At 40.9% G+C, this 14,235-nt stretch overlaps 1 protein-coding gene across 1 annotated transcript; it reads left to right on the top strand.

Annotated features, from left to right (window-relative positions):
• The first annotated feature begins 308 nt into the window (after positions 1 to 308).
• Positions 309 to 13,950, top strand: LOC121671147. Its single transcript, XM_042042394.1, has 8 exons — positions 309 to 428; positions 3,967 to 4,070; positions 9,010 to 9,157; positions 9,638 to 9,731; positions 10,740 to 10,858; positions 11,415 to 11,557; positions 12,171 to 12,368; positions 13,764 to 13,950. Exons 1-8 carry the CDS (start codon positions 309 to 311, stop codon positions 13,873 to 13,875), a joined length of 1,038 nt encoding a protein of 345 aa, XP_041898328.1. The 3' UTR covers positions 13,876 to 13,950.
• The last annotated feature ends 285 nt before the right edge of the window (positions 13,951 to 14,235 follow it).

Below are 14,235 nucleotides of genomic sequence, written 5' to 3'. Positions count from 1 at the left end.
GTGATCAATTCCAAAAAAAAAAAAAAAAAAAAAGAGGAAACATAAATCTTTAGCAGCTGGCAGCAGCTTCATAATTAAATCCAAAAAAAAAGATGGAAGTTAGAGAGGAGAATAACCAGAGATGCAGCTTCCAATGACACAGGGGAAAAGGCTTACTAGGCTGCAACAGGAAATTGTCTATCAAAATTAATTTAGAAAGATTTTCATATGATTAAAATTACCTGATGAGACTTACGTTTGATAAATTAGGAAGTACTTAATGACTCTCGTATTCTATTGGGAATTATTAACAACTAACTCGTGAAAAGATGAAACATGAGATTCGTGATAAAGATGTGGATGGAGGAAACGAGACTGACCTCACACTGGAGGTTTCATCTCTGGGTGGTTCCATCACATGCCTGATTTGTTTGTTTTGGCAGCTTCGGGTAAGATGTTTTAGATTTTGAGTATTAGACAGGAATGGCAGTTGGAGAAGTGGAGAGTGAGAGGAAGCTCATTAAAACGGGTGGCAGTTTGTCCCTCAGCTTCAGTGAGCTCCAAACCGTGACCTGTGTGAAGGTTCAGCCTCTTGGGAGAGATCTGGCAGGTAGCTGGCAGGTGCCTTTGGGGTTTTTCCACATTCACACCCGAGTTTGGTTCTGCTCCAGTTGAATTCCATGGCTTTACTCCTGAGGGCTACAAGGTTAATCATGATCTTATGTGCATCTGTGGGTTAGGGATGCAATGACTTCATTCAATATAAAAGCCATGTTTTAAGGTAAAAGGGAAAATATACCTCATTTCAGCGAGGGATATAATGGGAGAAATCATCAATCAGGAGTGTTGTGTGCCATCAACTCCACTTGGGATACAATTATGTTTTCCCTTTCATACAGGCAAATGAAGAGACAGTGAGTTATGTCCATTATTTCTTTTGAAAAGGAAGTTTTGAGAGGAAAGAATCTTGAAATGTTACTTATTTGTGGTCTTTCCTCAGTGTCAGAAAAAGTCTAGTTCATCCAGAAATTTGTTAGAAAATATAGATTTTATACTGGAATAGGCCTCTCCTAAACCAAATAAAAATGCCATTCTTCATTCCATAAACATCTTTTCTTATAGCTTCATCCAAAAACTATTAAATCAAGGAAAGGCTCAATCTCCTTGCCAGACATTGTCATTATGACTTGCAAGCCCACTGTTTTTTCAGAAGAGAGAACCAAATTTCAGTCCTTGTTGCTTGGTTACAGCCCCTCCAACCCTCTTGGAACCCATGGGTTTGTAACACCTTAGAGAAGCAGCCATCTATAGTTTTCACTTCAATTATTTATGCAGCTGGTTGTTGATTCCTTTTTGTCTGGTGACCCCGATGAAATGTTTCACTCACTCTGCTCTCCTCCTGCCCAAGGCTTTATTCTGTTGTCCTTGGCTTTTCCCTGGGAATGCTCTCCAAGTCCTACCAGTGGGAGTCAAATACTCTCCTGCAATCCTGAATGGGCAGGACAAAAAGAAATGTGTTGCCTGGGTAACTCAGCAAAATAACCAGTTAGTCTGAGTGAGTGTGCCTGCTTATCTGCTGGGGCTCAGCTGAGCATTTGTGCATTAAAAGTGTGTTTCTTTTCTAGGGCCATGCACATCAGACCACTGAAATGTCCCAAGAAATTCTCTCTTTCTAACTGACTCATCCAACATGAATGCCCTGGATCCCTGGATATGTTCAAACCAGGTAAGATCAATGTAGAAGTTAACTTTTTGCTGGTGCTGAAGTGTTGTCACATTTTTAGGTCTGATTTTACTGGTGACATCAACCTAATGGTTTGACATCACCAGTATGTATCGAGTTAACACCAAAAAAAAGGATTTTACATAAAGAACATAAAATTACATCAACAAACTGATTTATCCCTGATCAGAAAAATGTTATAATAGAGTAATGTCTTTTAAGTATTCTTTAACAATGATTAACAAAATGTCAGCTCAGAAACTCAGGCAGTAAATGCAGACTTTAAAGCCACACTGCTCATCCAGTCGGTCTTAACGAAGTCAGTGGCTGGGAATCCTGTGTGAATGCTGACCCCGGGCACAGGAACAGAATTTCTGCTACCACAGTGCCAGGATTTCATGGTCTGAGCATCTCAGTTATTGCTGTATAAAAGGAGGAGGGATAATATTATTTCCTCTCTTCCTAGTCTTTGTCTGTCTGCTCTGTTCAATTAAAGCACAAACTCTCTGGAGCAAACTTTGTTTTCCTGCCTTTCTCTGGTGCCCAGAACAACAGGGCCTCTGTGGCCTACAGCAGTGAGAATAATTGAGATTATTTCTGTCATTAATCAGACCTCAGGATGAGCCAGATTCTGCCCAGTTCCTACAAATTTCGTGGACATGCAGGGAAGTGTCCAGTGGGTCAAATGTAGATGTGAGAGACCCATGGCTGAGACTGATGCCCACCCTGTATTTACCCAATTCAAAGAAAAAATTCCTGGTCAAAACTGGATAAAGTGGGAAAAACAATTTCTTTCTTGGAGAGCTGGGACAAGCTGCTGAGTTTCTTGTCAGAAGCACATTTTTATGGGCAGGTTGTAAAGATCTGAAAAATAGTGTTTATAATGGAAAGGCTGACACCATGTAAAATACATCGTTCCTCTGAAATAGCACAGAGATAATTTTTCATGGGCTTTATGAGGAATGCATTTGCCATAAAAGATCTGAAGCCCATTAGGCTGTGATGGAGACCAATACCTTTCATTTTATAGACAGAGGAAAAATGGTAAGTAGAAAGGCCCCAAATTATAATCTTGTTTGATTTAGATATTAATTTCTTTATTCTTAGCAGACAGAGAAATGATATGCTCAAGTGACCTGATGAATCTCTTAATACCCCGTCCTCGCCCACCCCGTAATAAACTCAGTTTTAGCACATAAAGTTTTAATGAAACCTGTGTGGAATGTCTACTTTGTTAAATTTCACATAACAATCTGTCAATTCAACATTTGGAACCACAAAATGCCTTTGCATAGAGCTGAAATTCTCTAATTACCATTATTCCCCTCGACTTTACCGGCACAGGGAAATTTGCCAGCAGAATTTCTAAGAGAAGGTTTTGGAGCTTTCAGCCACCATTGGGGAAGCACAGACCTTTCTGTAGAGAAAGATCTTATAATGATCAGCCTTTGTAATGACCAAAAAGAAGAGAAAAGAAAAATGTGAAGGAAAAGGAGGATAAGCTGAAAGGTAGAATTCTAAACCACAGAGGTTTTGACTATATGACATTTCCAATTGAATATCCCCAGGCAGAGGGGACTGTGTACTTTTTCCACATTGCTTTTAATCTATTTATCGCCTCTTTTTTCAGTACAGAGCCCAGGAGCTCAAGTGAGGAAGGAGCTGTGTCTGTGGTGTGGGAGTTGCAGATCAATAGGGCACGATTTACAGCTCCATTATAACTTTCCACTAAAACCTGGGTCCCGTCGCTACTGGTGGAGTTTAAAAGCCATCTGTGAACTTCAGCAGGGACTAACCAGGGCCCATAACCATACTGGGCTGCTGCAATTCCATCCTGGAACCCTGCCAGCATCTGCACTTTGTCTGGGTGAAGCAAACAAAAATCACTCAAACTCGTTTCGAAGAGAATAATTCACTGGGCTGATTCTCAGAACCTGCAGCTTTAATGTTTTAAGAAAAATATAATATAAAAACAGACACAAACCTGACCTGTTGGTTCCCACCAAGAGAAGGATCTCCTGTTTGCATTTTCAGCTGCAAACTCGAAGAGGGAAGCCTGGAAGGTTTTCCTAAAATGGCTGAGCACATTCAAATGAGGCAAGCACACCCAACAGAGTGAAGAGGTGCTCGTAAAGAACTTTCCTGAACATTACATAAAGTATGAGCCTCTTTAAGTATTTTCTTTTCATCCACAGTTCTTGGATAAATTAATAAGGCATTTAACAAGCCATTAATGAAGCAGGAGATCTTTTAGGCAATGAAAGTATGAACTTCAAGTGGACAAAACTGTGAAAGCAATTGGTGAAAGTGAAGTTGGTGGAGCGAGCAGACCAGAGATTCAGCTGGATGATCACATATCTTGCTACAGGTATCACCAACCTATCTTTAGGCACCTTCTGGAAAAACAGTTCACTGATACCAGCTCGATCAGCCCAGGAATTTGTTTGATGTGCTTAAGAGATTGGTAACAATAGCTCCTAACGTGACTGCGTTGCGAGGTGACAGTGTTTCCTTGGAGACAGTGAATCCATCCAGCCCCGCCAGGATCCCGGCAGGTTCCCCCCTCTCCAGAGGCCGGAGAACTCCCTCCCTGTGCCGGGGCAGAGATGGGAAGATAAGCTCTGCCTGTAGACAAATAGCCTTGTGCAAGATGTGAGGATTTTATGCAGCAGCGAGACATGTCTGAAAGGTAGGAGGGTGCAAGGAGACATGAACCTGTAGTCATTGCACAGCTGGCTTGACATGCTTTGACAATGAAGATAGAGTTACAGGATTGAGTGTCTTCTTAAAATGTACCAGCCTGTATTGCTAATGGAGATTGTTGTGCAGAGAAAACAGGAATTCAAACGGGGTTGTTTTTCTTGGTCTCATTGCCTGATCGCTGAAAGAAAAAAGCTGTCCCAACAAAAATGTTGAGTTTGTTATGAAAAGATGTGAAAGGCACATGGAGTGAGATGTGGGCTTTGTATCGTTGCAAGTTGGATCCATGAGGAAAATGTTAGTTAATATACTAGGAATGTATCATTATGGTGATAGGACCTAATTAAGTTAATTATGTCTTTGGGGGGGCAATTTTATGAAGCATAAAGCAAGATAATTGATGCTACAGCTATCAGCAAGGATGCTTTGTAGCTGTAACTTACAGGTGTGTTTGTCACTAAATTATGCTCAAAAGAACCGCTTCAAAATGTTGCATAATGTCTCATAAAACTCCTATAAAAATAATTGAAAGGTAATAGAGCATGCAAACACTATGTCCATATCTTCTACTATCCTAAGTTCAGAGAGTTCTCATAATAAATGTTTGCATACCAGCAAAGCTGCTCTGGAGCAGTAAATTGTGTGCTTTTGAAATGAAGCACAGCCTGAGTTCTGAGTTTGCCATCCTATAAATACTTCCACAAATTGTGTCAGGAAGTTAACCCTGCAGTTCATTTATGTGGATGATTTTGGCATTTGCCATTGACTGGGACAATGGAAATAACTGGGTGTTTGGAACCTGGGAGCAAATATTTATTTGTGCAAGTGGTTTGGGCAGATCCAGAACCAGCTCTCTCAGAGTCTATGCAAAATCAGCAGCTCTGACCTAGTGATAACAAATCTTTGCTTTGGGAGGATTTATTGCTCTTTTCTTAGTTTCTTTAATTTGGATTTTTTTTTCTATTTCTTAAAGATGATCTCAACACACACTTGGTTTGGTTCCTTTAGAATGGTCCAAGTTTTCACTTCCATAGTAGCAGGACTGAACAAACTTTGCTGCTAAATCAGAACCTGACCACTGAGATCAACCACCTGGGAGCAGGGGCCTTCCCATCAGATATGGGCTGTGATTTGGTGGGATGTAGCAAGCACCACAGGAATTCTGACTCTGGATATGTGAAGAGTTAGTATAAATATCCCTACTACTTGTTCCCAAACCTTTTATCCAGGGCATTTCAGATCTGTAGGAAAAGCAGAGAAAGCTAAGCCTGCTTGAGGATGCTGATTCCTGAAGAGCAGCCAGGGATAAGGCTGTGGGAAGCTAGACCAAACCCCAAAACTGCTTGAAAGGCTGGGACAAAAAGCCTTTCAAATCCCAAATGCAAGAGTTTGCTTAAAACCTCCTTTATCTTTGCTCCTCTTTAACTGAGCTTCCCATTTTCCGTGCAGCAGAGCTGAACCTGTGCTGGAGAGTCTCAGATGTTTGTTTGTCGAGGCTGCTGTTTTATCAGGAGAAAGGAGTCCTTTGGCTGACAATCCTTTTTTAACAGCCAAATATCTAAAATGTACCCAGGAGGGATTTTTCACTCAGTTTTTCACTCAGTGTCTTTCACTGGTGTCATTTCAAAAGTAGCTCAGCTTTAGCTCTTCAAAGTCTTTTGTGGGCTTTTAATGTATCCTGCACTTAAAGGCAGCTGGACTCAAATGTACTTGCACTGCAGTCAGGAAACTTGGAGCATTCTGGGCTCCATGGAAATGTGGCCAAGGTGTCAGGGAAAGGAGAAGCATTTCACAGCCACACAGCCGATACTGACATCGTGGTAAGGTGGGACTTTGATCAGGGAGCTCAGCAGTGCACGATTTTCCAAGGTATGGCCTGATATCTCCTCAGTCATGTTCTGAAAAATGCAGGAGCTGTTCTGTTCTCATTCCTGACAGTTTGCAAAACATTTCAGACACTGAATTCCTCACTGGGACTTCCACTGAGGAGAATACATAAAATACAAAGGGTTAGCTATGAGTGCTTCCAGTCACCCCACAGTCTGTGCTCCCTCTTGTCAGTTCACATGGAGCACTCCAGACTTCAAGGTGCCTGCAAAGAATTGTTTGGTACAATTTTGTGGGGTTTTCTTTAATTATTGAGATTAAAAAAATGTTGTACCTGGATTTGGTGTCAGTGGCAAAGCTGTAGCCATGACAGGAACTGGACTGAGGGCCAGCCTCAGCAGTTAGAAGCTGGTCACACCAGGTTTTTCCCCCCATTACCTTTTGAAATTTCCTTTCCAAACTCTATAATAGAATTCTTAAAATACAGTCAGGTACCTCTGCTTAAAAGACATCATAAATACTCCCCCACACCCCCCAAAAAGAGGGGGAATGGAAGAATGCAATTTCCACAGAGGGTTTCCATTAGTGAAATTAATTCTTCTCTCCTAAGAATTTAGGTCTATGATTTATGATAACCACCAATTTCTCACTGCAGGCAAAGTGAGAGGAAATGACTCAGCCTGGACAGACATCATGAATCTAATTTTTTTCCCCTTAATGCTTGACATAATCTAGTGTGCTGCTCCCAGAGGTGTCATTGGAGATTCATATCCAGCCAAAGGGCCTCACAATCAAGGCAGGAAATTTTGTTCCTTTCATGTATTGTGCGATCTGTAATTGCTTGGAATTGCATCCTGCCTTGTTCATTGCCAGTCCTTTTGCATCAATTTTGCAGCAAAGTAGGAAGGCAAACAAAGCAAGGGAGAGAAAAGCTGTGTGGCACTTGCCCCCCCCAAAAAAATCCTTCTGTGACATAATGTGGGGATCCAGCTGGTGCTTATTAAACTCAGGCAGTTTTGAGGTGAAAGATGTTTCTTTCTGTCACTCTTTCCCATGGAAATCTCACTACCCTCCTGATTGGGGAAGTCGTATCCATCTCACTTTTTTTTCTGGAACTCTGTGTTTTATTTGCCATCAGCAATACAGAATTCTGTGAGTGGGTTTTCTGCTGGGAGATCAGGATAGATATCATGTTAAATGGTTCAGCTAAAATGTTTTATCCCACATTTCCAGGGACTGGGAGTGTATATTCCTGTCTCAGCAGAGGAGGTAGTATCTAGCTGAGAGGAAGGTAGGTTTTGAAAAGTCTTGCAGTTATAAATAGTCATTTGAATACATCTTAAAAGATCACTTCCAAACTGAGAAGAATAACAGACCTTTTCTTAAACACAAAAGAATTTCTACATATTTCATATCCAAGATAGGACTAAACAAGAATTCCCAGCACTCTTTTACTTTTCTGGCCTTTTTTTACCATTGACCCAATGTAAATTCTCTTTTCACGGGGTTGCTGTGTGTGAACTCCTGCTGCTCTGTAACACACACACCCCACAAGGGTTTGTTTGCCTTGGAGTGACCTCAAAAGTGTCTCAGTAAATAGCTGTTGTTTTCCAAAATGCTGAGCTCACACAGCTTCCTCGAAGTCACCTGCAGTTCATGGGGGCTGGTTTGGTCCCATTAAAACCCTGCCATGAGGCACGAAGGGAGGAGAGCTGTTCCTCAGAGCTGTTCTTGCATAGTTGCAGTGAGGTCAGCAGGACACATCTCCTCAGGAGGGTTTGCCAATAATCTCTAATTGTACGTTTTAACCAATGTTCTATTTAGCCTGTCTGCTACTCTCACTATGAGAGCTTCTTTGCCTTCCTCTCCAAACCATTTTAAAGCTGCATTTTTATTCTGTATTTCTGCTCCTGACTCCAGTTGTTTTGATGCTGACTGACAGCTGAGACTCCCTGGCAAGAGCTCCCTGAGCCTGTACAGCAAACAGCAAATTACAGTGCTGGGTGCACACCCTGACTAAATTAAATCATTGTTTTCAAGTATTCCGTGGTAAATTCCTAAATTGCAGCTGCCAGTCTGCAAGTTCTTGAGTCCCTCTGAAGCACAATTAGAGCAATTGCACCATTTGGGGTATAGAAAATGTGCTTTTGGAAGTGTTCCTAGGCAAGCAAAGCACACGAACACACAACTTCAAGCTGAAGGTTGGACTTGATAACCTTGGAGGTCTTTTCCAGCACTAATGATTCTATGATTTGAGCACTCTATTAAACAAAGTTCAGCTTTTCTCTGGCAAATACCTGAGATTCCCCTGGAACCTATTCAAGAGATTAAAATAAATATACTAATATTAGTAAAATAATTAATTAAAACTCATGTACAATGAAATAAAATAAGTGACTGAGGTATCTTTTCACCCAACCTGGATCCCTAAAAGCAGGGCTCTCCTGGGTAGAAGGGAACACATCAGGCTGCTGAACAAGTTCAGCTCTCAGTTTTCTCCAAGACTCAGTTTTTCTAACAAACTGCCAGTAAATTCCTCTTTCTGATGTTTGGACATATCTGTGAAAGCCTCCTGTGTGCAAAGAAATGCTGCTCAGGTGAGAGGTGAGGGGATTGCCCATGATTTGGCCTCAGGATGTGGCTGTTGCCTGCTGGCAAGTCCTACCCTGCCTGACCTGTTCTGTACTTTCTGCAATTATTTTCTGTAATTATTAAACAAAACCAATAAAATTTGCATTTCTCTGGACAGAATCTACACTGGCTTAACATCTCCTCTCTAGTTCCTCAGGTCTGACTACAAGCAATCAAAAGTTCAAGTCCTATCCCACCTGCTGCTCCATCCTTAGTGATGCACACAATATTCCGTCGGGTTTATCCCAAAACAGAGGAATCTTCGGGCAGAACTGGGATTCCAGGCTACCTTCCCCAGTAAGTGCTGGATTTTCCAGTCTGATTGCAGGTTTGTAGAAAAGAGACATTGACAAAGAGGAGCTAAGGCAGAAACCTCTTCCTCAGCTTTGAAGTGGTTTTTGTCCACCTCCTTTTATCTTCCAAAACTGCAACAGAATATAAACAAGATTCTATTCTATGGGGTCAGCTGTGGCAGGGGGTTTGCCTCAGCCTTTGAGCTCTGTGCACCAAACTGATGCCATGGGCAGGTGGGTAATGAGCCCTGAAAAGGCTCTCTCCAATATTTGAGCCAATTTATTGGAATAAACCAGGATGAGCTGTGGCAAACTCCGCTTAACTGTGAATTCCCACAGCATTTACCAGCTCCTGGATATGGCTCGGACTGGAGGGATTTCTGCTGTAATAAGGCCAGAAAGTAAGAGAAAATACAATGTCAAAAACCTCAGGAACTTTTACTGATTCTTTTATATCTTTATTTTGCCTTTTTTTTTTTTTAAGCTTCCTTCTGACTCCTTCAAGTATCTTGGCTGGTGTGACATAGAAGAACACAGTGTTCAGGGAAATCAGCTCCACTGTCCCCGAGTGAGGGAAGGTAAAGACCAAAAAGACACTTTGACATTTCAGCCCTAACTCTATTTAGTCAAACAGTGCATCCTTAAAAGTTAGGAGCTTAAATCATGGAGTTTGCCATTCATTTGAAAAAGGGCAGGATTTCATCCCACAGTGTCCATGCTTGCTTTTTTTATTTCATCATTATGAAATGATCCTTTGTAATTTCAAAAATGAGAAACAACTGCCAGAACTGCAAATCGAAGAATTTTAGTATTAATGTGGTGCTGATTACTTCTCTCAAAAGTTCATTAACATTTGAATGTTCAGGATGCAGTAGCCATATGCCAAAGAGCCAAACAAGAAAGCAAGAGGGAAACTCTGTCGTGCAAACAGTGTGTTTTAAGACAATTGTCTCAATTTCTATCTATTGACACACTCAAGAATAGAGTATGAAAGATGGGTTTTAAAATCCAGTATTTGCATGTTTGGGAGTAAACAGTGGAAAATTTCCAGCCTGCCCTTGCTTTAATTAGGAATTTGAAGATGTCCATAGCTCTGAACATTTCATTAAGACTTTAAGTCTCCAGTGTTTGTCTGTCTTACTACAAATGAGGTTTGAGTGGGGCTGTTGGTCCCAGCTGCAGTCGTTGTCGCTGCTCTGGAAGCTGCAAACGTTTTCCTTTCTCAGGCCAATCAAAGGCTAACTCACAGCATGGGAAGGAATAAGAAGGATTTTAGAACCCAGATCCTTATGGACAACCCTTCAGAAACAGTTTTCATTCTGAGCTGTAGCAGATCTGTCATTTACCAACCATGCACAAAATCATCATGACTGTAGATTGCTGGCTGAATTACAGGCCTGGAAATGGTAGAAAAATCTTCACAGTAATTTATATCTCAGAAGCCTGGAAACTCACACACCTATAATATTATATCTATTTCTTAATTACAGAATCTTCCCCGCAATATATATATATATTCTCCCAGCAAGTGACTAAGTGCCAGTTCTGTATCACATCCTTAACTGTAACTCTTTCTCTCTGACCAGGGCCCTCAGAAGAAGAGCTGTTTTTCAGAAAAGAAGAACATACTTTGAAAAAAAGAAAACAAGTAACTGACACGGAGAAATGGGAAAAGAGACTGCAAGAGAACTGGGAAAACTGTGCTGTAAAACTTTCTCATTAACATTTTGTACTGGAGTTGTAAAGAAGCCAAATAATGATGTGCTGGCTGCTCACTGCATTTAATAGGTTTAAACCTGGTCTAAGGAAGGTGTCCCTGGCTAAGGCAGGGGGTGGAACTGGATGAATTTTAAATTCCCTGCCAACTCAGACCATTCTGTGAGGACTCTATGAATATTTATATCTGGCTGCTGCACAGCACTTTGGTGCCAGATGAGTTTAGAAGCCAAACCCATAAACCACGATCACTTGGTCCTGCTCCCTCTCCCCACACACACTGGTAACCCCTCTCACAGAGGAAGGAGGGGCTGGACACTAAAATTCATGCTTGAGAGATGGTTTCTTTCTTCTTTACTTTCAAAGAATTATGGAGTCCATCATTCTGAAATGAATTTGGCACTTGGTACCACCGTTACAAGAGCAGCAGCATAAAATAATATATTCTCATTTTAACTACCTCTGACTAATTCTATATTTAATTATATAGTTATTACAAAGCAAAGGGGGAAAAAAAGTGCTTTCTTTTATTTTTTCCTTTCCAGGAGTTGAACCTTTCATTCCAGGACCTGGGTGATCTTTACCAGGTGGAAAACTTCAAAAGAATCCTCAGAAGATTAATTCGGGTGGAAAAGCTTTGGTTGGTGGACAATTCTTTGACAGACCTAAGTGCCATAAGGTTGCCAAGGTAGACAAATTGTCCTGTTTCTATTTTTATCTAATATGACAGAAATCAAAATTTGACTTAAGTGACAGCTGGAGCAGGCTCTTGAGAACTGCCAAATCTGCTCTTTTGGGGGGGATTGGATTGGGAATCCATCAGTTTATTGCCATTCTGAGTTCATGTCATCCCTGGGCTGCAAATATCCAGTGAGGAGATCAGATGATGTGCCCTTTATTCCTGGGGGATAATTAATGAGTCTTGTCAAGTTCAGGGAGATCTGTGCCAAAAGGGGAAGTTGTTGAGCACAGAAGGAAATTCTGTGAAGAAATGGTGGAACATGACCCAAGCAGAGAGGCCAAGCATGACCATGACAACTATAAATACATTTTATAATCTATCTGTTGCTACTCTGCTGTTGTGTGTTTAGGGGTATGGAGAGTTGTTATACTGAGGACAGGAATAATGATGCATCTATTGTACACCATGAAGTTGGGAATATGAAGTGCAGGGATCTGATCTGGCAGTCCATGATTAGGCAAAACCAGCACAAATGTAAAACTAGCGTATAAAACCCACCCCTGTTGTTGGGATTCTGTCCCAGATGTGATAGTGATGCCATACACTTTGTACTTTACAGATGCAGGGAGCTAAATGTAAATAAAAACCACTTTACATCCTTCAAACAGCTGCCAAAGATCCCTCAGATTCAGCACTTATCTCTCGCTGAAAATAACATCGCAACCCTAAGTGGAATATCAGACTTCAGATCCACTCCACTCGAATCCCTCGTACTCAAGAGGAATCCCTGTGAGTTCCAAGAAAGATACAGACAACTGTAAGTCTGACCTTCTCAGGGCTAACAAAAGTGATGAACACAAAAATGTGTTTGTCAGAGAGTTTAAAAGGAATAAGATCTCAAATCCAACCAGCTTTCTAAAGAAGCTTTTCGTTTACCCATGGTTTCAACTACCTGAAATGCTTCAGGAACATGGGTTAGTGAGCCATTATGTGATAAAAGTCCCAAAATATTCAGAAAGTGCCTATGATGCTTTTTAATGGCATGACTGGCAGTCCTGGAACTGAACTAAGTCCATGGATCAAGTTTAGAGACAGTGAGCAGGGCAGATAAATTAGATTCCCTTTTATTAATAGAAACTACCTATTACTCAAACTCTCTTCAGTCTCATTGTATCCCTGGTGGATTCTGCAAGGAGCCTAAATTGCATTACATGTCAGAGGCAGAATCAGGAGGATGTCTTGAAAGATGGGAGCAAAAGTAGCAGAAAATTAGGTTCCCTTCGTTTGATTTTTCTGGATTCCCTCCTGTCCCTGTGGCAGGGCTGTGGAAGCTGCTCTGCCTCGAACAGCCCCTCAGTGAAGATTGTGTTGCAGGCTTTGGGGTGTGGTGGAGACTTAACAGAGCAGCCTCAGACACTGGAAATGGAAATTCAAATCCAAGGCATTACAATCCTAGCAAATGCAGGAGAATATAATCTATTCTAAGTCTCACTCTTAGAAAATCTGCATGGTTGCATGGTTTTCCCCCCTACAAACACAGCCCAGTGTTGATATTTTAAAGATGAACCTTGCAGGGTGTGTCTGAGATGGGATACATCTCTTCCCATCACTTCCTGGGAGGGGGGAGAAAGAAAGGAGAAGTTTAAAAAAAGTGTTTAATGCAACTTTCTGAGTTTCCAGTATGTTTTCCCTTTAGTCTAGTGGGCATCCCCTTGGCAGTGTGGTGGTACTGGTGCTTTCCAAAGGCCTGGAGGCAAATATCAGCATGGAAGTGAAGTACATTTTAAAGGATGGATTTCACATTTTATGTGCATATCAAAGGGTCCAGGAGAACAAAAGCAGAAAAACACCTTTTAACAATTCCTAATTGTGCTTCTGCTCTCAATCTGCCAGTTCTTAGGGCAATTAAATATTGGTATTATTTGGTATTATTCTGGTATTATGTTCATTCTCAGGGTTGGAAGACAGATTCTTTAAGTGCTTTATTGAGTCTGAGAATATAAAAGTGGTGCAACAGAGTGAATCTGAGAGTTTTAATTAGCTCTTTATCAGATAAATTCTGCAACAAATGACAAATCAAGATTTCCAACAACCCAAATGTATTTTAGATATGTTTGAATCTACTGTTTCTTTTTTATCAGCGTCTGTTTTCTCAACATTTCCCAAGATTATTTAATCTCAATTTCTATTTTTTCTTTTGTCTCTCTTTAAGTGTATTCTCCAATTTGCCAAACCTGAAAATACTGGATGGTATCCCAAAACTGCCAGAGGACTGTTCCCCCCCTGATGTCAGGTTTTTTTACAGGATGTGTACTATACTCTAGCACTGTATTTGTGTAGGATCACAACTGTGCTACAACCACCTTGCTTAAAAGACATAATAAATCCTGCTTATGGAAGTCCTTTTTTTTTTTTTTTTTTTTTTAATTTTTCTGGCCAAAGAGATATTGAAACAGAAATATAACATTTTGGAGTGCATTTGTGATAGCACAGACTTCAAGTAAGTATGGATATGGATATGGAAATAAGACACAATGGTATGCTGAATATCATGGGTTTGTTGTATTAAAAATATTGTGTGATTTTCTCAACTAGGAACTCAGTGTAGACAACACCTCACAATTACTGACTCCTACTGCATTTAAGTAAAACACATCCAAGTTCAGACCCCAAGTTCACTGTGG

Source organism: Corvus kubaryi, unplaced genomic scaffold (assembly GCF_017639235.1).
Source record: "Corvus kubaryi isolate FWS band 111438036 unplaced genomic scaffold, C.kubaryi_AGA036_p1.0 37397, whole genome shotgun sequence".
NCBI lineage: Eukaryota > Metazoa > Chordata > Aves > Passeriformes > Corvidae > Corvus > Corvus kubaryi.
Note: the sequence above shows the minus strand (reverse complement) of the source record. Positions and strands in the feature narration are given on the sequence as shown.